General features: G+C 43.0%; 1 protein-coding gene across 5 annotated transcripts in view; it reads right to left on the reverse strand.

The window, feature by feature from the left end:
- The window catches only part of CEMIP2 (cell migration inducing hyaluronidase 2), a 49743-nt gene extending 22882 nt beyond the window's left edge, over nt 1-26861 (reverse strand). The window contains exons 1-6 of one of the 5 annotated variants that reach the window (XR_011723443.1): nt 25359-25535; nt 9469-9808; nt 4624-4764; nt 3539-4100; nt 976-1145; nt 655-843 (exon numbers count right to left, since the gene is read on the reverse strand). Coding sequence is in view for 4 of the 5 variants with exons in the window: in XM_071731884.1 (XP_071587985.1) it covers nt 655-843; nt 976-1145; nt 3539-4100; nt 4624-4764; nt 9469-9796 (1390 nt within the window). In the remaining variant the exon portion in view is untranslated. Of the gene's footprint in view, nt 1-654; nt 844-975; nt 1146-3538; nt 4101-4623; nt 4765-9468; nt 9809-11155; nt 11178-25358; nt 25536-26522; nt 26546-26750 lie in introns of those variants that run through there. The other 4 variants (XM_071731884.1, XM_071731886.1, XM_071731883.1 and 1 more) reach the window with 4 other exon arrangements.
- Nucleotides 26862-27279: the final 418 nt, after the last annotated feature.

Here is a 27279-nt window from a genome sequence, read left to right on the forward strand (position 1 = left end):
CTTGTCAAGTCAAGGAGAATGACTCAGATAACAAAAAAGGAAATGCTCAACAACTTTGCACGCATCACGCCCAAAGGAGAAACAGATTGCAACTACTGAGGGATATCCTGTGTGAGCAGAGGCTTGGAAGTGCCACTTACTTCATAACCATTTTGGTGGGGGATGAAAAGGGAACTGACAGGGGAAAAAAAAAAAAAGGCTGGTTCAAAGACTGCAATTTTTTTCCCTACTTTCTTAAAAACAGAAAAAAATTATAATGGTAACACTTAAAAACATGGGAAGGGCACTGAAGGCAAAGGAAATAGTAACAACCACAACAGCCATTCAAGCACATATAGAAAGAACCAGTGAAAGGACATAAAGGAGCCAAAACAGGAAAACAAGCATAATCCTCTTGGAGGAAAGCTAAAGCTCTCAATAACCTTGAGAAGAAAGGAGAAAGAAATGTCAGTATGGTAAGCTGTGAGGCAGACCTGACACTACACAAAGCAATTTTATAGCAAGGAGAAGTACATATTCCTTTATACAGCAATGAAGAAAACCAGGTAAGTGAACAGGCTCTTCCTTACAGCTCCTGCTGAAGAGGACAGTCTGGGACGTGATACTGTCAACATGTACTTCACATGTATCTTCAAGCAGTGACTGCTCTCATACCTTTGACTTTGACCTGATGGTTGGTGCACTCTGGGCATGGAAGGAGGGTGAATTCCTCTGTCTGATACATTGAATAGTCTGTGCTTGCAACCACAATCTGGTCTCCAGGCTCCCAACTACTAACATCATCCAGAAGATTCAGTATCACTCCACCTACAGCTTCCACCTGGAAGCCTGAAATTGGGACACCTAATTAAAAAAACAAAATCGTAACAACTAAGAGCAGCACTCATGAATTTAAACTGCAACCAACAATTCTAGCAAAAAAAGCATATATACAGTAATTTTTACTTCTTCCCCAACTGCAGAATGCTTTCCTACCATCATTCCATTCACTGTAAGCTCTCACAATGAACTTCTGACCTTCCACTGTGAAAAACTCTTTCTGAGCAAGAGCTTTCCCACCAGTGCTGTGATTTTCATAGTTTCTCACTGACTCATTGCAGGAAGAATTTCCACCACCTATGACACCAACAAAAGCCCAGGCTTGCCTGTGAAAAACAAAAGTAAATGTTTAAATATTATGGTCCTTAATAAGCTCATATATAATCCTTCTGCCTGCTCTTCCAAATTAATTTTAAAACTCAACTTCAAAATGCCAAAGACAAATGGGCAACCTGAAAAACAACTTAGTTTAAAATAATTAATGCCCTATTTATAAATCAACAACTCCAAGAGTTCTTAATGGAGAAGACGTTCAGATTCATTTTTAGTACAACATCCAACAAGAGGCACTTTTTCCAAAAGCAAATTGCAAGAGACGAGTGACAGAAGCAATAAAGGATCCTACTCCCAAAAAGCTTTACTGGGGTGCAAGAAGACCATGAGCCAGTGCTGAAGTTCCTGTTGCAGCTCACTGCTGTCACAACAGCAAAAGTGATGGCCCAGAGATTCAGGAGATTGCGTGTCCATCAGGCTGGGAGTGACGGACACAGCTCAGACCCAGAAAAGAAACCACATGCTGTTACACAGCACATGAACACATGGTAACTGATGTTTCTAAAGGCTTTTTGCTGGTCCTTCCCTCAGCTGGACACCTAACTTGGCTGAGCACCAGCACAGACTAGGGATCTGTCCCGATTGTACTTTTCCTTCCTACAGCTCTGCTCAAGTCATCTAAGTTTTTGGAAATGAAAAACAAACCGCATGGCACAAAAAGCTGCCAAAGTTCAAAAAACAAGACTATTTTGCTGTTCTTTACTCCTCTGTAATGCCATAATTATCTGTCCAGAGAAAACAGTCAAGATCATCTACTAAAAAGCCAGACAACTGTGCATCATTATTCACCCCAAATGACAACACTGTCAGCTGGCTGGAGTGTAGACTGTTGCTAATGATTGATTGAAAATCAGATATCAAAATCACTGTAAATCCAGTAGCCTTTATCTCCATTCCCTCATGGTATTTCTGATTTCTGCTAAAAGTGTAAATGTGCTCACAGGAACAGTTCACACCAGGCCAGCTTTTCAACAGCAGCAAGCCAGCTGAACATTTCATAAACCAACATTTGAAATCAGTACCAAGATACTCTGATGCATGCTATTTTGCATCAAGACGAAGAAGGGGCAAGGGATGTAATGCAGTATTGATCTGCAACCTCCTTCGCTGACTTTACAGGTTTTTAAAATGACCCTGCTTTTTCTCAGTAACCAGCCAGAAGAGCTTCTCACCCACCTTCCACAGCAGAACACAGCAATTTTACATGCTTACAGAGCCTCCACTGATTAATGAAAACAGACAAGAATCAGTTCAAGAATCAGAGAAAGAAAAAAGGCTGCTTCTTCCCAGCTTCAGGCTGAAGAGTTCCTCACTGCAGACAACTCGGTGTGGAGTTCACAGGCTGAGAGGAACACCAGAAAGCAACAGCTCCAGGCCAGGTCAGGGCTGGCTGCACAGCAACCTGAACAACCACCCATCAGCTTCTTTGCTCTACAGAGGTGGCACTTATCACAGAAGTCCATGTCTCAGCACCTCTGGAACAACTGCTCCAAAGGCCAAACAGCAAGCACTTCCCATCCCATGACACATGCTTACGCAGCCACTGACACAAGAGTGGTTCTGTCAGGAACTAAGGTCAGAACACACCATCCTGACTAATGCTCCAGCCCACTGCTGAGAGAGCAGAGTGAGGAAACTAACTGGAATCCTGATGACGGGGATCCTGGGGGGTAAGAATGGAGTGGAAAAATCTAACCAACCACTTTCCTGGAAAATACAAACAAGTTATACAACACTATCTTAATGGAAGCTGGAGAACAGACTGACAATTAGTCTGGAGACCTGGTCCACCTTTGCCTTGTTTTGCTCACTATTGCAGCACAAAGCCAAGCTTAGAACATGCACTGCATGTCATTTGCAACAACTGAATGAACAGCAGAATAATTTAAGTTTCCTGCTTTTTATTAAACCTCTTATTAAACATCTTCTGTCTCATGATTCAAACCCTGACCAACTGGAAAGAATAGTCAAAAGATACAGAAACACCTTGTGAGTCAACTTCAATATCAAAACAGTCTTACAGCCGGTTCCCTTGCAGAAACAGTAAAGGGGAGATGTACTTTCAACAGAGCAGTGTCTACCCTGGCATTGCTTGCTCCTCCAAACAAAGTCATATGCATTAGAAGCTTCACCTAGCAACTGTTTTCTGTCCATGTGTTTGAGGGAGAAAAAATTCCTTGTTGCACCCAGTTTTAATTTCTGTAATAAACAGTGAGAGAAAGAAATTAAAAGTATGTAATAAAATCTGTCACACAGATGCCTGGAACACTGGGTCTCCACACTATCAAAACAATGAACACTGAATACTACATGAAGCAGTATGTACAAGATACCAGAATCTGTACCTAATCTTTACTCAGTACAGCAGGGAAAATAAATTATTTACCTGTAACTCAATCCTCTGACAAACTTACTTCCCAGAAGATTTTGAATAGTAACTCTGGTTTCCTCCAGTAGATTTTTAGCAGCTGAATCTCCTACAGCAATAGCGACTATGCGACCAGGACTTCCATTTTTCAGCAAGTTCTGGAGCTCCAAGCTGTCTTTTGAATATTCATGAGTATCAAACTTCAGCACTTCCAGAACCTTTGCTGTATCCTGATCGATTATTCTCACATTTAGCCCTCGGGAAAAATTCTTTTTATATGTATAAGGACCATAGGCCAGCCCTGAGAAATTGATAGTCTTTGACAAAAGAGTCCATGATAACTTTTGGCGCCCATGTAACTCCAGCGTTCCTTGAGGGCCCACACCAATAAATTTTTTGCCAAATTCTGGCACATCAGCACCTTCATTTGACTTTCCATACAAAATAATAGTTGCTTTGGATTTATAGCGGCATTTCTCTGCTCCAACATGAAGCATTCCACCATCCTTTATCAGGATAAAGCGAGTTCTCAAGGTAATATTTTTAGAACCTTCTTTATCATCACCAAAAACAAGTAAACCTAAAGGAAAAAAAAATTCTGTAGGTCAAAGTGAAATTCAGGTAGACTCAATGAATCAAGTTTTACAATAAGAGCAGTAGAAAAATTAAATAATGATTTTCCACACCCCTGAATTAGGCCATTGTTGTCTTATACACTCTTAGGAATGTTTGGGAAAGTAACTCCTATCTATTGTGATTCATCTTTCTAAGAAACTGGTAAGTTTACTCCTAATATTTTCTGACACTTTAGCAGAATTACTAACATATCAAAGTCACCATTGAAAGACAATCAGACCTTGCACAAGGAAGGCTACCTAGACAACTCTTGTTTTGCTGCAGCCTACAGAAAAATCAAATCTGAAAAAGACTCTACATTATCCATTAATTTTTAAAGCTATCTATGGCCCATTAGGCTGAAAAGTAAAAACAGGGAATTTGGTCAATAAGCTGCAACATGGAATACCAAAACATTTTTCATTTAATCAGAGAAATAAAAATTATGCAGTAAACTTAAGCATGATGCTCAGCTTGCCATTTCATACCTCCATCCTGTATAACTATAGAGTGTACTGTAGCATCTGAGTTCAGACGAAACAAATCCCCTTTTCTTATAAAAACTCTCTTTTCAGGATCTTTTCCAGGGCTCCAGTTCTTAAGAAGAGGATTCTGATCAGGACAGTTCTCTGCAATACAATGTGAAAGTCAGCTTTTAAAGAACAAGAGTCATCACATCAATCAAGTAAGCATTGGGATGAACATGAGCAAGACAGTCAGTAACCCACAAAGGATTCTCACTTCCTTCTGTGATTATGATGCAGTCATGGATGCTACTATTTGTTTTCAAGCAGCCAAAAGGATACCTGAAAGGCTGTGAAGGCATTATTATACTACCAATGATCACAGGCTGTAATGTCAACATATACTGTTGACAACAGATATTTTTAACTCCATATGACTTTTTAAAAATTTTCTGCATCCCCTGCAGTAGGTGAGGAGAGGCAAGTGGGAAGCTCAGGTCCAGAGCAGTCACAGTGGATGTCCCAGCTAGGTAGCAGCTAAGCTAGCCAAATAATTTAGGCCAACTAAGACGGTTGTAAAGCATCTAAATATCTCACCTCCCTCAAAGTATCCCCCTCTGTGAGAAAGGCTGATCCCTTCTTGCTCTGAAGCATCTAAATAATCTCTTTCAGAGTAGGTTTTTGCAGGTAGGTGATTAAGAGGGACAAGACAGTCTTAGTATATTTATTACAAGATCTTACTGGTTAGAGCAGTTTCCTGGGAGACTAAACACTTGGGTCTAAACTCATGTTCTGTACTCTTAGGAAGTCAGATTAAAAATGGGGCTACAATACACATGGGCAGACTCAAATGCAACCTTTGCTGAAACCCTGCTGGTACTACACAGGCATTAACACCATAGTACAGAGCCAGAAAAGGAGAAGAAGCAGCAAGGTTGTGACAAGGTAGTGTTAAGCTACAGCAGTGCAGTATTTGCAACATGCACATCTTCAGCATAGTGAGCAGCTGAGTAACGTAGCAGCATAGACACACTGCAAAAACAGAAACGGGAAGTATATTCCTTGGATTTTCTTACAAAAATAAAAGTCAGACTGAAAATATTTTTCTAAAGCAAATGATAACCAAAAATTTGCCAAAACAAACAGGTTAGCAGCCCAACTGATTTTTAACAGTCAAAATAGCCTTTTTACATTTTATCTTTTGGAGAAAAGCACTCACATATCCTACATGGGATTTCAGGGGTAAAAAGCTATTAGCAATAACCCATTCTTGCAAAATCTAATGAAAGTGAAACCTATCCATGTTTAACACAAGCCAGCCTTAGTTTTGCTGACAGAAATGTTTTTCCTTTGGTTTTACTCTCCACATTTCAAATCCTTTCCAACTCAGGAAACCCACATAAACCAAGATTTGACTACCAGTGGGGAAAAATTTGCAAACTACATAAGAGCAAAAGGCATCCAAGTAGTAATACAAAAATAAAATAAAATAAAAAAATCTTTTGGGAGGGTTCTTAAGTAGACGGCATTTAGAAAATTGAATTCAACACATGAGGGAAAGCCAAAAAGCATTTTGATCAGCAAAACCAGACAGACCACTCACCAGATAAATGCAAGTCTATTGCCTGACTCCTGCAGAGTCACTAAACACCTTGCCCCAGACACCATACACACAAGCACTGTGAATAAATATGCATTTCCTGGCTGGTAGCAAAGGGCAACATGAGGAAACCATGAGTCGGCAGCCCGGTGATTCCTGCTTCACGTGATTCACAGAACAGAGAAACTAATAACCGCAATTTTTTTCCTTCCGACTCAGAAAGAAAGGGTATAGCATAATAACTAAGCAAATGTAAATTCAATTTATTTTACATTGCAATCCAGCAAGGAACGCATCATCATGAGAAATAGGCAGTTCTGTAATGCAATTATGCTTCTGGAGCACAGCATAGCAACTTTTTGGCAAGCAGATCAGATGTACTCAGCAGGTTTTTTTTAAATTCTCCCTTAGCAATTGCAGAGCAGGGAAACACTATTTAGTACTTCATGATATGTTATCTTCAAGATTACTGATTAGATTTTATAGACCACAGTCATTGCCTTTACAGTTAAAGTTAAATGAAAACAGAAGCACAGAAGAGAAAATGTTAGGTAGTCATGGCCTTGCCAAATTTAAGCACTCATGCTGAAAATTTTTCAAGTCAACCCTCTGCTTCCAGAGCATTTCTGGAAAAACAGGTCAACTCTCCTTCAGGTTTACATGTCCACAGAGTTGGTGGAAATGCAAGCAGTATTTTTGCAAACAGTGGAGGGAAAACAAAACAAAACAAAACAGAAAAGTAATTCTAGAACCTTCCATGTGCTGGAGCAAGGCTATGAAGAGAAGGAGAAAAGGCAGGAGAAAAGGCAGGAAACAGCTCTCAAGATGCAGTTAAATAGTCGCTTTCTACCTGCTTAGCCACCACGTCTGGAGTTCTTAAGGCCTCTGGAAAGAAGTTACCAGTGTTACATTATGCTCAGCAGAAGTTTATCACAGTTTGGCAGCTAAATTTTCTAAGGATCCTGTTTACCCTGGGCAAGCTCCAGGCAAGGCCTCCAAAGGCCAAGTAGGACTTTTCCCAGAAAGCCTCCCCAGCCTGTCATCCTGACCCTGCAGCACAGGCCCCTGGAAGTGGGGAAGGAAATTGCATTTCCAGTGCTCTCCCTGATCTCCAGCATTCAGGAGTCCTTAGAAAGAAAGATGATGACAGGAAGATAAAAGCAAGGAGGAAAAAAGAAACAAGCTGACAGGCAGAAAGAGAAATAAAGACAAGTATAATTTTCCCTTTGGAAAAGGTATGTCACAGGTTTAGGATTCACACACAATTCCTACTATGTCTTTACTGCACTGCCTTCCGAACAGCTATCAAAAGAACTGACAATATGGATTTCCAATTAGCCCTTAGGAAGAACACACCTAGCTGGAAATGGTGTCACTGGCTGCGTGTGCTAGGTTGAAGCTGAGAGTATTAACATTTCAGCTTCTTGGGAACCCTTTGGGAAACTGCTGCAACAATACCGTAAGAATAAAATTTGAGCCAGACTTTGCTTGGTGCCTGTAGGAGTTTCTCCTGTGTCAGGGCTTCCAAAGGATTCTATGGGCACAATTAGTTTCTGGGTTTTGGTGGGTTTCTTTTTTGTTGTTTTTTGTTTGTTTTGTTTTTTTGAAGGACAATGCAGAAAAACTTAAGACACACTGCAACAATTAATGCTGAAAACTGGCCTCAACTTCCATTGAGAAGCAGTGGGATATTGCAGGAAAGCAGTCAGGACCTCAGCTTACTCTTTGGCTGTTATGTAAGTCACGACACATAGACAAAATGTAGACAGAAAACAGGCTGTCTGCTTAATGACAGCAACTCTTCCTGCAACATCCTCAATATCCCCAGTGATCCATCCACATCTGCTGGCCATTCATTCCATGCAAAAAAATTGCACAACTCAATGCTTCTGGACTAAGCTGCTGGGGATGAAGCAAAACCATTCCAAAACCACTTACATTTTTTAAAAAGGTGAGCCATCTCCTTCCTGTTATCAGCTCTAAAAGCCTGAAGAAACTACTATTATACATATTCCAAACGCACAGTAACACCCTACTTCTACTAAAACCACCATAAAATCTGCAACTTTCAGTTAATTAAAAGCTCAAGTCTTGGTTTTTTCCCCTTCAAAGGGCTTCTCAGAGTCAAGTGGCTAATTCAGCCTTCAGACTTTTCTTGAACTTGGCTATAAAATACTTACATGCACCTCTGTTACCAGCCTTCTAGATCACAACAGAGAAGTATCTTTCCATGTATTACTCCCTCAGCTTTGTTTTTTTTTATTTTTTTATTTTCATCATTATTAGGAAAACTTGGTAACTTAACCCAAGAAGACCTCAGCGTGCCACCACCAAGAATGTGTGCATCTTTTAGGCGTATTCATTCATTTTCTGCAGCCATCTGAAATCTTTAATTGGTTATCTAATTTGTTCAGACTGTGGCACACAGAAATGGAATCTTTTGTCTTACTATGCCAAAAGCCACTAAAGAGTCTATTGTGTTACATTAACCAACACTTTAAACTTCACTCTGTGTAGCTTTTACAAACCAGACTTCTACACTAAAAAAAACATAACAAAATGACCAGTAATTCAAACTACAATATCAACCTTTGGTAACAGTACCCCGTAGCAACCTCTAGCAGTACTTGGCCATAGGGATGTATACTTAGTGATCAGCAGTTAAATCACATCACTTGTTCATGTTTTATAACCACTGACACATTTGTGAGGCTTTTCCAATACAATGAAAGTTGCACAGTTTTTTTAAGAGGAGCTGAAAAAAAAAATAAAAATCAAGGCTAATAGATCAAAAAGGTCACTGCTCAATTTGTATATAAACACAGCAAACACACTGTTGATATAAATACTGGCTAATTTTTTAAAATGGTTTTACTCTAACACTTCTACTACCTTCCTTAGCTACTGCTTAAACAGGACTTAGTTTTGCTGCAATTTGTGAATTTATCAGACAGCTTCTTCTGCAGACAAAAATAATTACACTTACACAATATTAAAGCTTCTTTTTCCCTTACCAGTAGTCTGTATTTACTATTACAACTTTCTGTTTCAAGTATATCGAAACATTCATAAAAAAATAGAAAAATTACACCGATAACAGAAAAAGGTGCTAATAAAAAGCCCCCAGAAAGTGCTTCCCTCCATCTTGAAACTGCAGTAGGCATCCTATTTTTGCATTTAACTTTTAACACTACTTCTGATGCTGAATTACTGAATGATATTCACAGGGACCGTAATTCAAAGGATGATTTGTTTGCAAACAAACTTACCGTCTGGAGCATATTTTGAAGCTATTCCTAAAAAAATCCCAAGTGCAATGAAAAGTGAAAGGCTAGAAATGGCAAAGCAAATGAGAGTATTTTTATGCCTGGTGGCTGCTGCTGCCTGTCGGCGATGCTGATCCACTGGCAGGGAGGGGAGCCTTGTCCGAGCTTCTTGCCTGGCAGAGGTAAATTCGGCTGCAGCGTGGCTCTGCGATGGCGGCGGGGGACGGAGAGGGGCGATCCTCCCTGGGACGTACCCCGAACACCTGTGACTGCTCCCATTCTGAGCCCGGAGAAAAGCAGGGGAGCTCCCCCTGGCATCAGTGTCTTGCATGTTATAAAGTCACTGGAACAAACACAGATTTTATTTTTTAGTAAGAGGCTGGCTTTCGGACTGCAGGGCAAACTATGCTACAGAAGAAAAAGAAAAAAACCAGGAAATTTCAAGACACATTTTCTCAAGAACAGCCACTAAAACAGGCTATTTACCAAGTTATCAGTCACTCAGTCCCTACTGGTCATTTGCCCCGGTGTAACAGCTTGAAAAAATAGTATGGATATCTTCAACAAAATTAAACTCAAAAGCATATGGTATGGTAACTCAGTACAGAACAATTTCTTCGTAGTTCCACCGCTTATTTTTTATAGAGTTTTTTCAGTTAACTTCTATTATGCAACTAAGAAAGAAGCTGAACAATAAGAACATTAGCAACCCCTTCTTCCCCATAGTTATGCAGAGAATGCCTAAATCTATTTCTTCTGCAGGCAGAAGCTGAACAAACTCCTCATTGTTTTCCTTTATGGAAAGGATGCTGAAGAGACAAGCCTTCCTTCCACATGTGAAGCAGTAAAAAGCACTTAAATATGTAAAATACCAAACAAAATTTTATTTATATTCATGCTGATCCAACTTAGTCAACACCTTTAATTAGCTGAGGCAGAGAGCCTACAAACTTATAATACACTCACAGTGGGATGCGCTTGCTAGTAAAAGTGCATCAGGAACAGCCCTGTAAGAAAGTCATCCACACCTTGTACAGCAAGATGGATTTTTCCAGCTGCTAAAAATCTTGGAAGCAACATGACTGCTCTAGCTCTCTGCACCGAACACCCAGAAGGCAGGGATACTTCCATTTCATTTACAAGTATTGTTTCCACCTTTTCCTGAAGCAATTAGTGATGAAAACCTATCAAAACTATTAGTGCCTGGCCCACCCTCACCACCATCCTTTTCCAGTTTGCATCAAGAAATGCAGAACTCTTGACTACTTTTCTCAGGTTTCTGGTCAGCTATGTGCATAGTATTCAGAGAGCTTGCAGAACTTTTTAATTTTTTTTTAATTAACATTTCCTAGGCATGGTATTTTTGAGTGGGCTGCCTGAGTTTCAGCTAGCTGAAACTTAAGTTCCTAAACTAAATCGTGAAGGAGATTTAGGAGTAAGACACGAATTAAATAGCAAAATGAATTATGAAGATAAAAACTACCAATGTGTGGAAATCATAAAGATCCTCTTTCTCTTTCATTAACAAAAGGAAGCCTGAAGTGTCAGGCACTCTAATGAAGGAGAAATGTGACAACTATAATATTATTCTGAGAAGCAGAAAATGAGCTTTTTGTTCCACATGCTGCAAAATCTGATACTTCACAGTTTCAAGGCAGGAGAGTTGTTACTACTGAACTGGCTGGATTACCCTTTTTCATGGGAGACAATGAATCTCCAGATGTATGCACAACCACAATGACGGCAATGAAACATTAACGGGAGTAACCATCTCAGAGTCCAAAGATTAGGCTAAGCTCTCCAGCAGTGTTTCTCCCACCTGTTAGCTGTAGAAAAATGACTTTCATCAGTCTCCTTTTGTACTTTGAGAAACTGTTTCCCAAACCTAACCCTCTGCTCTGAAGATTAACTACCCAATGCATTATGAGCACTGTGGAACAGCTTGCTTCCACCACACATGCCTTCACACTCAGCTCCTTATCTTTCAGCAGTGAAAACTCAAATAATTTCTATGCTTTAGAAGTGGTGTCAAAAGCTGAATAGAGACGGAGCTTTTCAACTAATATAAAGGCAGTATTTATATTAAGCTAGAACAACCACTGAAGTATCTCTTTGATTAAAAACTTTAAAGAAACCTGATCCAGCACTTAGATTTTCTTTTTTATGGGTTGGTGCCCCAACTCCTTAACATTCGTTAAAAAGTTGTCAGATAGAACCACAGAATATCATATGGCATATACCTAGAGGACAATAGAATATTAATTATAATGTGATACAAAGAGTTAACTAGTTTGTTAACTGATCAGCTACATCAAGTAAATCCAAAATGTTTATGCAAAACGTACTTCTAAAAAATATTTTATCACAATTTTGCTAGGTACTACTAGCCCTTCAATATGTCACTCTTGAAAACCAATATTGAAAATACTTGTCCTATGTCAAGCATATTTTGTTTTGTACAAAGCATTCCACCTTGTTTGGCAGCGTCATTCTGCAAACTACCAAGATTTTCCAACTATCCCATTCAAGTGCAAACACAGGTCACCCCAAGGATGGGTAATGAGATTGCCCACTAGAAAATAAAAATAACAAAGCAGTAAGGAGATACTTAGCACAAATCAGAAGATTTACTATATAGTTTTCCCTTACAATAGAGGCAACCATTTCAACACTTCCTTCTTGCTGTCTACTTGAAATTCTCTTGCTGAAAGAAGCACCTTTTCTATCCTGTGGAACAGGTACTGGCTTTCATTATAAATTAGTGCATGTTGATAACCCGATCCGAATTACTTACTTGTTTATTTCCACTCTGGAAGTCTTCTGATAACAGCACACAAAGGCAAGTGTAGCAATTGCCTTTGTGGCCAGTTATGCTCTAGAGAGTGCAGTTATTTGGTTGGACGTGTACAGTTCGAGTAAAATTCCCAGGGGGAATGAGAAAATCCATTTGAACAATTTAAAAACCCAACTTCCTTTCAGGTTCCAATGCACTTGAATGTTTTTATGTAGCACTTTTTCCTCCTCCACCCAAGATTTAGCCATTTCCCTTTGATGCTATTTTTCTATACCACCTTCACTAAAAGACAAACAATGGTCAGATGAAGGCTCCAGAGGACCATTTACATTAAAAAAAAACAAAAAAGACCAGAGAGGGCTAGCTACTGCCACCAGAATCTGCTAAACCCACACAAGCAGGAGGTCTTCTAAAGGAGCTCATGATGTGAGCAACTCATCTTGATGGTACACTCCTAGACAAGAGTCGCTATTACCGCATCAGTCTCTTGCAAGGGTAGTAGTGCTGTTCCACACAATCCAGATTTTTGCTTACACATACCTCCTGCAAGCAAGCAAGCATGAACTTCTTATACTAATCATATCAGCCAACTCAGCTTACAACACCTTAAAGAAAAAAGAAAAAAAAGATTTACTTTGCACAGTATCCAAGTAAAAACAGTGACTACCTAACAAGGCTGTCCCTGCCAGCAGAGCATCTGAGCTGTGTGGACAGCAAACCCAGCAGGCAGACAGCAATGAGCCACTGAACAGGCTGCAGCATCTCCACTCTCCTCACATACTCCTTCACCACTTTTAACTTGTGCCACTACTACACTCATACAAGTCCACATTGTTCCACACCAGCAAAAACTAGCACCATATGCACTGTACAACCAAGGGGTAACATCTAAGCCACCTGAGATAGAGAAGCAAGGGGCAGGCTTATCTGTTACAGGGTCTGGGGGTGGCTTCCTGGAAAGGAATCAGATTCTTTCAGGAGGTAATTCAAAACATCACCTGACACCACTCAAAATGTGAGAAATACACCAAGACATTCCACACTTCTCTGCTGTCAAATGCTTAGCGTAACAAAACATGTAAAACATGCTAGAAAATGCTTGCACCCCTGCACCTTCCTGCAACTTTGTGAACAAAATATGCTTATTTCCATAACTACAAAGAAATGAATGCTTCTCTTAAAGCATATTTTAAGGATGCATGGTTCACAGGTCTTAAAAATAAAAGTTAAACTAGAAGAAACCCCACTGCTGTTCCTCTGAATACCACTAGCTATAGTGCCTGGTGGCACTACTCTATACGACTACTACACCATTTAACTTCAGGGTATATAACTGCCATGAAAGAATAAGCTGAGGAAGGATGGGGGAAAACCACACACATCAAGTAAAATATTTTCCCATGCATTATAGCACCACACTGGTTAGTGCTGCATGACTAGCACAGGCAATTGTCTGGTAGGAGATCAAAGGGTAGTGAGAAACTCAAAGGAAAGGGACAAGAAGTTGGCATGAAAAGGCTCCTAAGTAGCTACAACTGCCGAACAGAAAGGGGTGCAAAACAAACTCCTGAAGTATATAGCATGCACACCTTTAAAAGCCTTCAAGCTGGCTAACTACAACAAAGATACTAATTTCAGGACAATGTTTGAAGTGCCCTAAAAGTCCTCATCTCAAAAAATCTTAACCTTATCATTAGAAAATCAATAGTTGCCAAAAGGCAAATAGGGTGGCCAAAGGCTTTCCTATCTGGTTCCACCTTATTTTCTTCCACTGACTTGTTTTGAAATTACTTCTATTCACTATGCTAATAGCATGTTTGGAGGAACCTACTTTTCCACCCATGTGTGCAAAAGCTGGAAAGAATGAGTACATTCACAGTAAAGCACATTAACACAGTGAAGTAACTGTTAGAATCACAATGTTTATAACAGCCAAAAAATTCCAGCTGACTTTAAAATGTAGAACCCCTAACATATACTGATTGCTGCCACCATTGAGTCTTCTCCCATGCCCAGCAGTTTCAGAAGAAAATCAAAGCACAGACAGAAAGAGTGAGTGAGGAACAGAGATACAAACATGATAAGAATAACAAAACTTTGTCCAAAATAAGTTACATTGCACTAGATTTTCCGAATTTCCTGGGAAGGAACTATTTTTACTGATTTTTTGGCACACAGAAAACAAATAAAATTGTATAATAGGCAAACACTGATGAGCACATTTCCTAAAACAAATCTTTCCAAAGCACCATGAAACAAGAGATAGAATTGCTAATATGCACAATATTTACTGTATAAGACAAAGTCTGCAAGATAAAAATTATCTCCATCAGCTGGTCTAATTAAATCTTTTGGGCACACAACTCTCTCTTTGGGTCAAAAGCAAATGTAAAACTTCTGTATATAAGTAGAGAAAGTTTAATTACACAGGTTTAGGTGATATGCAAAATAATGTAATCATCTATGGATTAGAAAGGATGATGGGAGACAGGTGGGAGAGTGGTGGGAAGATTTCTTCTCAAGGGAACAGGCGATTCGTAGCCTGTGGACTATCAGTTTGTCTGTGGGAACAAGAATGAAATTACAGCAAGCAAAACCACTCTTGGGTGGCACCCAAGAAACCACTCTTCATGGTAAGCCATGAAGCTTACAGCATACAGAAGAGCCACGAATTTAATTCCTAGCCTTTTTAGAAGGCATTTAGTAGATCTCTGTTAAGAATGAGGCTGAAAGATCAGAGGCAAAGTCAAGTTTTGTACAAGAAAAGAGGTTCCCCTCTCCACAGTGACAACTGGGCTTTTATCCTTCACCCATATTTGTGTGAATTAGCTCTGTAGCAGCCACTTGGGCTCACTTAGATAATTGTCAGGGAAGCACCTGATGCAGCAGATTAAATATCATAGAATCATAGAATCATAGAATCCTAGAGGTTGGAAGGGACCTTGAAAGATCATCTAGTCCAACCCCCCTGCCAGAGCAGGGCCACCTAGAGTACATCGCATAGGAACGTGTCCAGGTGGGTTTTGAATGTCTCCAGTGAAGGAGACTCCACAATCCCCCTGGGCAGCCTGTTCCAGGGCTCTGTCACCCTTACAGTAAAAAAATTTTTTCGGATATTCAACTTGAACCTCCTATGCTCCAATTTACACCCATTATCCCTTGTCCTATCACTGGTCACCACTGAGAAAAGCCTAACTCCATCTCCCTGACACTCACCCCTTACATATTTGAAAACATTGATGAAGTCACCCCTCAGTCTCCTTTTCTCCAAACTAAAAAGAGACCCAGCTCCCTCAGCCTTTCTTCATAAGGGAGATGTTCCACTCCCTTAATCATCTTAGTAGCTCTGCGCTGGACTCTTTCAAGCACTTCCCTGTCCTTCTTGAACTGAGGGGCCCAGAACTGGACACAATACTCCAGGTGTGGCCTCACCAATGCAGAATAGAGGGGGAGGAGAACCTCTCTTGACCTACTAACCACACCCTTTCTAATGCACCCCAGGATGCCATTGGCCTTCTTGGCCACAAGGGCACATTGCTGGCTCATGGTCATCTTCTTGTCTACCAGGACCCCCAGGTCTCTTTCACCTACACTGCTCTCCAGCAGGTCAGCCCCCAACCTATACTGGGACATTGTGTTGTTTTTCCCCAAATGCAAAACTCTACACTTCCCCTTGTTGAATTTCATCATGTTTCTCCCTGCCCAACTCTCCAGCCTGTCTAAGTCTCTCTGAATGGCAGCACAGCCTTCTGGTGTGTCAGCCACTCCTCCCAGCTTAGTGTCATCAGCAAACTTGCTGAGGGTACATTCTATACCCTCATCCAAGTCGTTGATGAAGATACTGAACAACACCGGTCCCAGTACCGACCCCTGAGGGACTCCACTAGTCACACACCTCCAACCAGATTCTGCCCCATTGACTACAACTCTCTGACTCCTTCCTTTCAACCAGTTCCTGATCCACCTCACTACCTGATCACCAAACCCGTACTTGATCAACTTATCTACAAGGATGCTGTGAGAGACGGTGTCAAATGCTTTACTGAAATCAAGATAAACCACATCTACCGCTCTTCCATCATCTATCCACCTAGTAATTTCCTCATAGAAGGCTATGAGGTTAGTCAAACATGATTCACCCTTGATAAAACCATGATGACTGCTCTTGATGACCCCCATGTCCTTGATATGCCTGGAGATAGTGACAAGAACAAGTTGTTCCATCATCTTTCCAGGGATGGAGGTGAGGCTGACCGGTCTATAGTTACCCGGGTCCTCCTTCTTGCCCTTCTTGTAGACTGGAGTGACATTTGCTATCCTCCAGTCCTCAGGCACCTCTCCTGTTACCCATGACTTACTGAAGATAATGGAGAGTGGCCTAGCAATGACCTCCGCCAGCTCCCTCAGCACCCTTGGATGCATTCCATCTGGACCCATTGACTTATGGATGTCCAGATTACTCAGCTGATCCCTAACCCAATCCTCATCTACTATGTCAAACTCCTCATCTATCTTGACTACTTCTGGGGCTAAATGAATCTGGGGCTCATGCGGAAACCCTGCAGGAGTAAAGACAGAGGCAAAGAAGGCGTTCAGCACCTCTGCCTTCTTTATATCCTCTGTCACCAGGGCTCCCAGCTCATTCCTTAGTGGGCCAATATTGCCTCTAGTGTTAGTTTTGCTAGCTATGTATTTGAAAAAGCCCTTTCTATTATCCTTAACCTGACTTGCAAGGTTAAGTTCCAAGGAGGCCTTAGCTTTCCTAATTGCCTCCCTACATCCTCTGACAACAGTCCTATATTCCTCCCAAGTGACCAGCCCCCCCTTCCATGATCTGTAGATTTTCCTTTTCCACTTAAGTTTTCCCAGCAGTTCCTTTTTTAACCATGCTGGTCTCCTAGCTCCCTTACTAGATTTCCTAACCATAGGGATGCTCTGATCCTGTGCTTGCAAATAGTGGTCCTTGAATATTGACCAGCTATCTTGAGCCCCTTTATCTTCTAACACCTTGTCCCATGGGATTTCTCTTAACAGTTGATTGAGGAGGCCAAAGTTTGCCCTGTGGAAGTCCAGGGTTCTGGTCCTACTGGGTATTTTGTTCCTTCCACACAGGATCCTGAACTCTACCATCTCATGATCACTGCAGCCAAGGCTGCCATTGACCACCACTGCTTCAACAAGGCCCTCCTTGTTGGTTAGTACAAGATCCAGCAGCGCTCCTCTTCTAGTCGGCTTGTCCACCATTTGCATTAAGAAGTTATCATCAATGCACTGGAGGAACCTCCTAGACTGTGAAAGGCTGGCTGTGTGAGTCAACCAGCAGATATCGGGGTAGTTAAAATCTCCCATGAGGACTAGGGACTGAAGTCGTGAGGCTGCTTTCAGCTGCCTGTAGAAGGCCTCATCAACCTCCTCGCCTTGATCAGGAGGTCTGTAGTAGACCCCCACAACTGTATCGCCCACACCAGCCTGCCCCTTAATTCTTACCCACAAACTTTCAACTTGCCCCTCATCAGCCCCTGCACAAAACTCAACACATTCTAGTTGCTCTCTCACATAAAGAACAACTCCACCACCTCACTTCCCCGCCCTATCTTTCCGAAAAAGCACATAACCATCCATGGCTACATTCCAGTCATGTGACCTATCCCACCATGTCTCTGTTATCGCTACCAGATCATAACCCTTAGCCCGTACACTGACCTCTAACTCTTCTTGCTTATTCCCCATGCTGCGTGCATTAGTATACAGACATTTCAGGAAACAAACAGAGCACACTGGTGGGACTAAATCCTCCCTAGACCACCTGCCTTCGGGCCCCGGTTCGTTCTTCTTGTGTTTGTCCCTAACAGACCCAGTTTTCTCCCCTTCCCCCTTCACATCTAGTTTAAAGCTCTCTCAATGAGCCCTGCTAAGTCCTGCCCCAAAAGCCTCTTCCCCCTCTGGGACAGGTGCATCCCACCTGCTACCACCAGGCCAGGTGTCTCATATAGCATCCCATGATCAAAAAAACCAAAACCCTGTCTTTGGCACCAGTCTCTTAGCCACTCGTTGACCTGTAAACTCTTCCTATATACCTCCCCACCCATTCTTACAGGAGGGATGGAGGCAAACACTACTTGCGCTCCAGACCCCCTAACTAACCGTCCCAGGGCCCTGAAGTCACTCTTCATTGCCCTTACATTTCTTGTGATAATTTCATCACTGCCAACCTGAAAAATCAGCAGTGGATAGTAATTAGAGGAACCCACAAGATTAGGGAGTTTCCTTTTAACATCTCTAATCCGAGCCCCAGGGAGGCAACAGACCTCCCTGTGGGATGGGTCCAGTCGACAGATGGGCCCTTCTGTCCCCCTCAGAAGGGAGTCACCCACCACAGCTACTCTCCTTTCCTTCTTGATTGAAGAAGTCCTAAGGACACGGGGTGACTGACGAGTCCTAGGTGGTTCACTAGGTAAGTCTACCTCTGTAACTACATTTTCCTGTCCCTGAATTTCCAAGGCCTCATACCTATTCTTCAAGGGCAATTGGGAGGGTGGAGGGGGTTGGGAGGATTTTTTCGTGCCCTTCCGAGGCCGGACCTCCTTCCATTCATTCATATCTCTTAAGTCCTCTCCTTCTGTCTGGTGACAGGAGGGGGGGGGGATCCATCACTTCCTCAACCTCTCCCATCTGCCCCTGCCTCAGGGTGTGATTCCACCAGTCTATTTCCCTCTCACATTCTCTAATGGTTCTCAGTCTCTCCACCTCCTCTGTCAGTTTAACTACCTGCCTGAGGAGATCATTTACTTGCTCACACCGCACACATGCGGTGTCACTGGTTCCCTTTGATACCAGTGCCAGGCACAGGCATTCACTGCAGCCAGAGACCTGCACTGCTGCATGCCTGCTTGGGAGCTCCATCTGAGTCCCCACATTCTTTTTCACTATGGTTTTTGGCCACGTTGTGACCATGATGTATCTAGCTACTAGTTGCTCCCTGCCTGCCCTCGCGCCTGCCTCGCGCCTGCCCTCTGGAAGCTGGCTGCTGCTCTCTGCTCTGCGCTGCCGTGTGCCATATCTAGCATTCCATAAAGTTCTTGTAGAAAATTTTGAGATTTTCATAGTTCTTCTGCACAGATGTATCTTCCTGCAGAAATGGGATTGTCTTTTCCAGTTCCTGGATAGCAAACATTATCCCGTAAGCATCCAAGTGCTCTTAACTGACCTCAAGACACTGATATTTTCAGTCTGCTCTTAGACATTTGCAACACCTTCAGATCTTGCCCACTGAAACAAAGAAACATAAGCCAGAAGCCACAACATTGAACTGTAGTTTGTGTATCTAAAATGCTTCCAGTGAATTCAATTCTCCCCCACCCCTCCCTTTGTTTCTTTTTTACAGTTATTCTCTGTAAATTCCACAGAAACTGGCGAACTCTCTTCTGTTCCTCATTCATGGTTACAACAATACCAAGTTCTGCTGGAAGGAATTATTCAGAAACCATTTGCTTCTTTGCATACAAGTGAATTGAACAATGACTTAAATCCAGTCAATACAGGAGAGCACACTAGGACATATAGCACATTTTTATCGAAATAGGCAATATTAATGGAATAATTTTTACCGTTTTTCTCAGAAAATGAGAAATGAAAAATTGAAAAACTTGCATAAGAGATGAAGAGTGGAAATTTGCATTTTAATCATGCATCTGCCACTAGCTTGCTGCATGAACCACAGCTTATTTGGGCCCCGAGTCTGTAACATGAGAAAGAAGCAGTCACTGGCTTCACAGGGACACAGTGAGGATTAGTTTACGAAACACTTTGGTCTCCTTCAGCTCAGCAAAGCATCTGAGCACCAGACTACTTTTAAGCAAATAAATACCTCCATTTTAACCAACAGCTTCCATGTAAAATTAACAGACTTGGGGTATTCACCTTAGAGAATCTGAAGATGGTAGGGAAAGAAAACCTAAAGACAGGAAAAAATACTCGTTTTAAGACTACTTCTCCCATTGATGACAAGAAGTGGTATCTGTAGGTATCTGCAATCTCTAGGAAAACACAAATCCCATCCAAACCAGCTACAGTTATTTTCTGTGTAATGTTAACACACTTCAGAGAAATTAAGTCCAGTTCTGGCACTAGCTTGAATCACTGATGATACAGAGTTCTGGTCTGCAATGAATTCAAGAGGAGGAAGGTGACATTAGGTACCTATTATCTTCTTATAAAATTGGAAAAACTCTCAGATACATTATAAGCATATACAACAGCACAGAATATAACAGGCAGCGGGGAAAAAGTGAGATCCCATATTTAGCTTTGCTCAACAGACATAAAAATAACACTGCAAGAATCTCCTGAGTGATAGTATCACTTAATAATCAGTGGGTTGGCATGTTTAAATTATATTTAAACTATGAATCAGTACCATAACATGCTCTCTTCCATATAATTTATTCTTCATCCTGCTTCTTTGTACTTGTCGTGGTTTTCTTCTCATGCAAAGCTCTCAATTTCTTAAAATTTTTTCAGTCTAACTCAGATTTCAGTAAATTATATGCCACCCCTTATTCTTTCTGCTTACTTGAAAAGTTGTGCAAAAGCCACAAAGAAAATATCACTGCTTGAGAAGCTGAATTGCTGTAGCTGCATACCCACATTCTTTTAAAGTTGTCTTGCATTTATATGAGCCAAGTCAAATGAGCTTGCATTAAAAGATAATTAAGCCAAGAGCTCTAAATGACATCCACTGAGCAAACAGCTGTGACATCAGCATCTCTTAGCTGTTTGAACCCCCAAAGGATTCTTCATCCTGGGGAAGGATGACTAAGAGAGGATATGACACAGGTTCATACAGTCAGAAGCAGCACTGAGAATTGATATGACATTTTATGTGTCTTCCAAGGGGGGGGGGGGGGGGAGGAAAAAGGGGCAGACATGAAGAGGTTTCTGAACTTGACTCAGTACTGGATGCTATGGACTTCACAAATTTCTGTAGGTTTAAAGAGCCAACAAAACGGTGGCAGAAGTCAAGCTGGTTGAAGACTGTTGCACCACTAGTACTGCCGAGAGCTGAGGAAGTCCCTGAACCATAGGCTGCTGGAAGCTGTAGGATCATTATGCAGTATCTTTACCAGACATCTATTACTCATCACTGTCAGACATCGGGTAACTGTCTGGACAGACTTTGTCCAACATGATGTGGCTTTTCTTCTACTATGCTTAACCCTCTTCCTCTGCCCTCACTTTTCCAAAATCACCTCCTCCTGTAAGAGTCAAATCTACCCCTCAGCTCAGTCACTGCAATTGTCTGTTTCCACTATCAGTACAAAATATATCTGTAAATATATCTGTACCTGGTGGCTTCAACTAACATGCCAGACTTACATGCAGTAGCTGAAACATAAGAACAGTTCTCATTTCATGATAGGAACAGTGGCCTCTTGAAAAAGGCAGGGCACATACCAGCTAAAAAATCTGTGATAGCACAAAGCCTTGAAAGTAACAGATTCGTGAAAAAAGTTGCTACAGCTGACAAAAGGAAACTTGACTGTATGCCTGAATATCAACAACCCTAAGAATGGCTCTAAGGTATCACAGGAGTCACAGAACTACAGGAGTTGAAAGCTTGGAGAACAAGGTACAGTGATTTAACTTACAAAACAATGTGTAACAAGGTGTGATTTAACTTACACAACATGTTCAATTTTAGAAAAGGAGAAAACATTTTCCATCATTTCCCTTTTATGAGAATCATTAACAGCACATTTGGGATATGTCAAAACAGAAGCTAGTCTTCAAAAAGCAAAACAAAGCCTTCTAACCCACCATTAAGTATGAATTCTGCTGAGCTGGGGGCTGCATTCATATTTTGGATTACTGTGGTAAATTCCTTTCTAGGAAACTCCACGAACCTTGCACCCAACTGCCACGCTCTGCAATATCCTGCCAGGTATAGCTCATTTTGCATGACTGTACTGTTCTTTTTTTCCCCCTCTTCTTAATCTCACATGCCGAAAAGACAGAAGAGCTACTAGTAGCCTCCCTTTTGTTATCCTACCTCACAGAAGAGGAACAAAATCAATGAACAGTTCCGAAGTATGCATTCTTTAATGTCTTCAATATTTCCTTTCCGTATCAGTAAATAGATCAGTTTTCTCCCTCATATCTTTCTTCAAGGTACATAGTTTTCCACTCCCTCTCCACTTCCTTTCTCAGTACTACTATTCCAAGAAAATATTTCTGTGGATTTCTACACCCACATCTACAAACAATTCACTCCCATTTGTCTTGCCAAAAACATCTCCATTAAGTCAGTAGTGAAATACATTTTAGTAAAAACAAGCTAAGCAAGGATCAAGTCTAATCATGATTTGATTCCAAAGAAGAAACTGTAATTTACAATACAGATTTTAATCACATTTTAGATTATTTTATAAGACTGCCCTGGTAATGCAAAGACTGAACTTTATCAATGTACTTCAGACTACACTCCTATCACACATAATTTACTATACACAAAGCATGATTTGCTAGATATTTTTCCTACTAATTTCAGTCATCTGCTTTCCAGTCATTGGTGAAATCCCACCGAAGGTGGGGAACAGTGTCAGCACTTCGGGACTAGTTTCCTTGCAGAGATACCTGCTGTGGCCCATCAGCTGAGAAACTTTTTTAGCCAGGAGGCAGGGAAAGTGCAATGTATCTGGGTTGTACATCCACAGTTCTGGAGTCTGTAGCATCAGCCTTCAGCAAACACCCAGGAATAGGTTTCTTCTCCCCCCACTACACCCCAGCCCCTTCCCCTCCCCCCCTCCCCCCAAATCTCCTGTTCAAGAAGAACAGAGAGGAACTGAAGCTCTGAACCCAGCCTTGAAGTGGTCAGTGACCTTCCAGAGGTGGAGAAGCAAAGGTCCACCTCATACGTAACACGGGTAAGATAAATGGAACTGAGTCACTGATCAGCACCCTTGGTATTTCTAATATCCACCTTCCTTTCCCTGTGTGGAGGAAAAATAACAGCCCATAGAACAAGGCTCATTTTCTGCAAACAAGACTACCAAACCAAGCAGCTGAACTGACTTCAAAACCCATAAAAATAGTATACCAAAACTGTTCATCAAAGATTTTTCTGCAATGTGCTGGACACATGATAAAGCAAGTAATGACTGTGGTTGTTATCAAAAGCAAGCTAGTAAGTTATCCGTAATTAAAGAATTATCTATTTCTAGCCCAGCTTGTCCATGATCCATAGGTATTTATTTGCATCTTTGATGATAAGAATGTTGTTTCCAAATATTTAAATGACTGGAAAACACCTGTGCCACTGCACCCTGCCATTACACAAGGAAATAAAACCTCCTGACCTCCTCTAAAGTACAAGTTATTCAAATACGCCTCAACTGAGATCTAAATAAAACAAACAAAAATAAACCAGGATGCAAAATAACTGAAGTCCCACAGTCTGCTCTTCAAGCCTCTAGAATCAGCGTATCTCCCTGTGCTATACCTATTTTTAAATGCATGCCTTATGGGAAAACCAAGCTTTTTCACAGAATCACAGAATTAGCCAGGTTGGAAAGGGCCTCTGAGATCATCAAGTCCCACCCTTAATCCACTGTCACTGTGGTTACCCGACCATGGCACTGAGTGCCACATCAGTCTCTTCTTAAAAACCTCCAAGGACAGAGAATCCACCACCTCCCTGGGCAGCCCATTCCAATGCCTGAATTTTTGTTCCCCTGCCCCATCCTCTGATTTGCAATTTGGACGAAATGAACCATGCCACCAAATGGTGATTCTTCCAGTCACAGGACCAGTCACAGCTAGGAAACCTTCAGTGGATTTTACAGGGCTTATTGAAAAAAGCATTTTTTTCCAGCCCAGGGTTCACCACCCTCTTACTGGTAAGCATCTCCGCTATATAGCAACAAGTATGAGGAAGAGGTTAAATGCTTCTAGTCAATCCTCACCACCACTTTCCCTACAAAACATTGAGTGGCTTAAGTGGTAATGTTCATTATTAAAAAACTCTACAGTCTGCCTATGGAAAAATATCTAGGCACATGTCAAAACAGCACATGCCACTGAGCTACTGTTTAGATCAGATGTTAAATTTCAGATGACCTCTCACTTCAGCAAGGACCTCCTAAGAACAAAGATGAACCTCCCTTCCTCCCTACTGCTACCCATAGGGCTTTTTCACATCAGTAATGTAGGTAAGCTTTTACAAACTTTTTTCTATGATTCATCAAAACTTGGCTGATGCCACCCAAAAATCTGAAGTACTGTTTACCTTCTTTATTGCACTGTCTTTGTCACGGCCCAGGCACTCCTTCGTTTATAGAACTATTCAGGAGTGTAAAATCTATTTTCTCTCAACGAATCCATGCCACTAATTCACATTTAGAAATAAAACCAAGGAGAGTGTCTCCAGAACACACCCCTCATCTAAGCTGCGATGAAGACCAAACGTAGCACTTTCATTGCCATACGCCCTTTTTATTAGAAGGGCCGAGATGCACAACTCCCACGCAGGTTTTTTTCCACCCCTCTGGGCAAGTAAAGTATGCCGCCTGTTACCAGGCACGGGAAAGGCGATGTCGATCGGGGCAGGTCCAAGCCGAGTTCCTGCCCAGCTTCCCAGCGGGACGCCGGCAGTATCCGATGGGAAGCGCCCATCGAAGCAAAGAAACGCGGACGAGGCACCCCCCGCCGCGGCACCTGCCACCAGACCCCGCGGCGGGGCGCGGAGCCCACACCTGCCGGGGCCGCGGGGGGACGCCGGCGCCCGGGAGCGCTCACACGGCCGCGGGCGGAGCGGACGGCTCCTCCAGGCAGCCGCTGCCGCGCCTGCCGCCGGGCGGCCCTCCCCGCCCCGCCGCCGGCTGCCACCGCCCCCGCTCTCTCCTCTACCCTCCCCTCCTTCCCCTCCCTTCTCCCCTCCCGCCGGCCCGGGAACAAAAGAGGCCGGTGTCGCAGCGGCCGGCCCGGCAGCCCCGGCAGGCCGCCCCGCGCCCCCGCCGCTCGTCTGTGCCGGCAGCCCGGCCGGGCCCCGGCCCGCCCCGACGCTCGCGGCCCCGCCGTCGGTCCCGGCCGGGCGCGCACTCACCTGGGCCTGTCGCGGCTCGGCGGCGCGCTCAGGGCGGCGGCATGGCGCTCCCCGCCCCGGACACGGCGGGAGGCCGCCCGGCTGCTCGCCACCGCCCGCCGCTCCCCGCCCCGGCTGCCGCCCTTACGCAATTGGCAGCGGCCGCAGCCCCCCCGGGGGGATGATCCCCGGCCCCGAGAGGAGGCTGCTGCTCCCCGCCGCCGTGGCCCCGCCTCCCGCAGGCCCCGCCCCCGCGCCGGGGGAGGAGTGGGGCCGGACCGAGACTCGCGGCCCGCCCGTCGCACAGTGCTGGGACCGCCCGCCCAGACCCGCCCCGCCTGGCGCCGCGCTGCCCGGCCCGGCCCCTGCTCGGCTGCTGACCGGAGCCCGGGGGGACGGTGGACCCTGTTGCTGAGGGGCGCAGCCACCCTGCTCCCGGTGGGACCGCTGCGGCGCCGCCCGCCAGCCCCCTGCGCCGGGTGCTGCCTCCTGGAGCTCCCGAGGCCGTGGGGGGGGGGAGGGAGGAGGCACGAGGGAACTTTGGACCCTTGCCCAGACCCCGGCGGGGTCTCTTCGGGGCGGCGTGGAAAGAAAGCTACGTTTCAGCTAAAATGCCAAACACCCCGTAACGTGCCCATGTCCGATTTAAAAAAAAAATAAAACAAAATTATTACTTTTTTTTTTTTTTTTTTTTTTTTAAATCTCACAAGTGCTGCCGGGAGAGGTCGCAAAAGGTGCCCGCTGAAGGAGAGCAGGTGTAGGAGAGGGGAGGCAGCGAATGGCGAGACAAAGTGCTGCTGCCGCCCCGTCCCCAGCAGGGAGGGACACGTGGAGAAATCAGGGGGAACATGAATAAAAAGCAGAAAGGTACCAGGCTGCCGTCACTACTTGTAGTAGTAGCTGTACTGTTGCTGCTCTGTCTAGCTCTACCATACAAACTATTAGTACACATTCACTATGTTGTAATACCATGCAGGTGTGATATACCGGATCAGAGCAAAGGTCATTAGGGCAATATATAGATCTTCAGATGATGTTCACTTTAAAATTTATGGTTCATACTATCAGTATAGTATCTTCTTTCTCATGAGGAAATTATTAAGGGGTAGTTAATATTCACATATCCCACAAACTTCTTTGTTATCACTTTATAGGAAGGGAGGAGAAAAGTAAAAAGTTACTTACAGGAGTCGTAGCCCGGGCAGTCTCTGAAGGGAGAAAAAAGCCGGCTGGAAAATCTGATTCCGCTTTCTGGGACTTTCTTTTTTTTTTTTTTAATCTGATCAGGAGTAAAATCAAACTAAGCCCCCAGATGTTCTGAATTTCAAGGAACCAGTGCCTGCAGAGACTTCACAGCGAAGCACATCAGTCTGGTTTAGAAATTCAGAGAGACTATGAAGCTCCAGGACTCACCTTTGCTGGGGACCCAGAGCTTCGGGGCTGCCTTCCTGGGCTGTGAGCTTTGGTGTATATCTGACAGCCGGCTTCTCTTAAATTTGGGACCTCCCACCTTTTCCAGTGCTTCGAGGTTGGGCCAAACTAATTACAGATAATATTAATAATAATTATTTTTTTTTTTTAAAAAAAGCACATCCTGATATTGGAGATGCTTTCAATGAACTGGTTCGGGAAATATAGCCAGCATTTTCCAACATAATTATTTCCTTGGGGAAATTCCAGGCAGCTGGAAACTAGGCGATAAGTCATTTATATTCCTGTAAACGCTGCTACACGTAACTTCAGTTCTAGCGGGTTCGCCTTTGCTTACCAGTAAGCGTAGCCTGCCTTTGCCTAAAGCATACGGAGACATCTAGTGACTCAGTAATGAACTGCAATTCAACTTCAATTCGTTTGAAATTTTAGATTATAAGAGGATTCTTCACTTCAGATATTTCACTAGGACTTCAGCATTCGGGGTCGCACAACTGCAAACTGCCGGACC

This window comes from Heliangelus exortis, chromosome Z, assembly GCF_036169615.1.
Source record: "Heliangelus exortis chromosome Z, bHelExo1.hap1, whole genome shotgun sequence".
Taxonomy (NCBI): Eukaryota; Metazoa; Chordata; class Aves; order Apodiformes; family Trochilidae; genus Heliangelus; species Heliangelus exortis.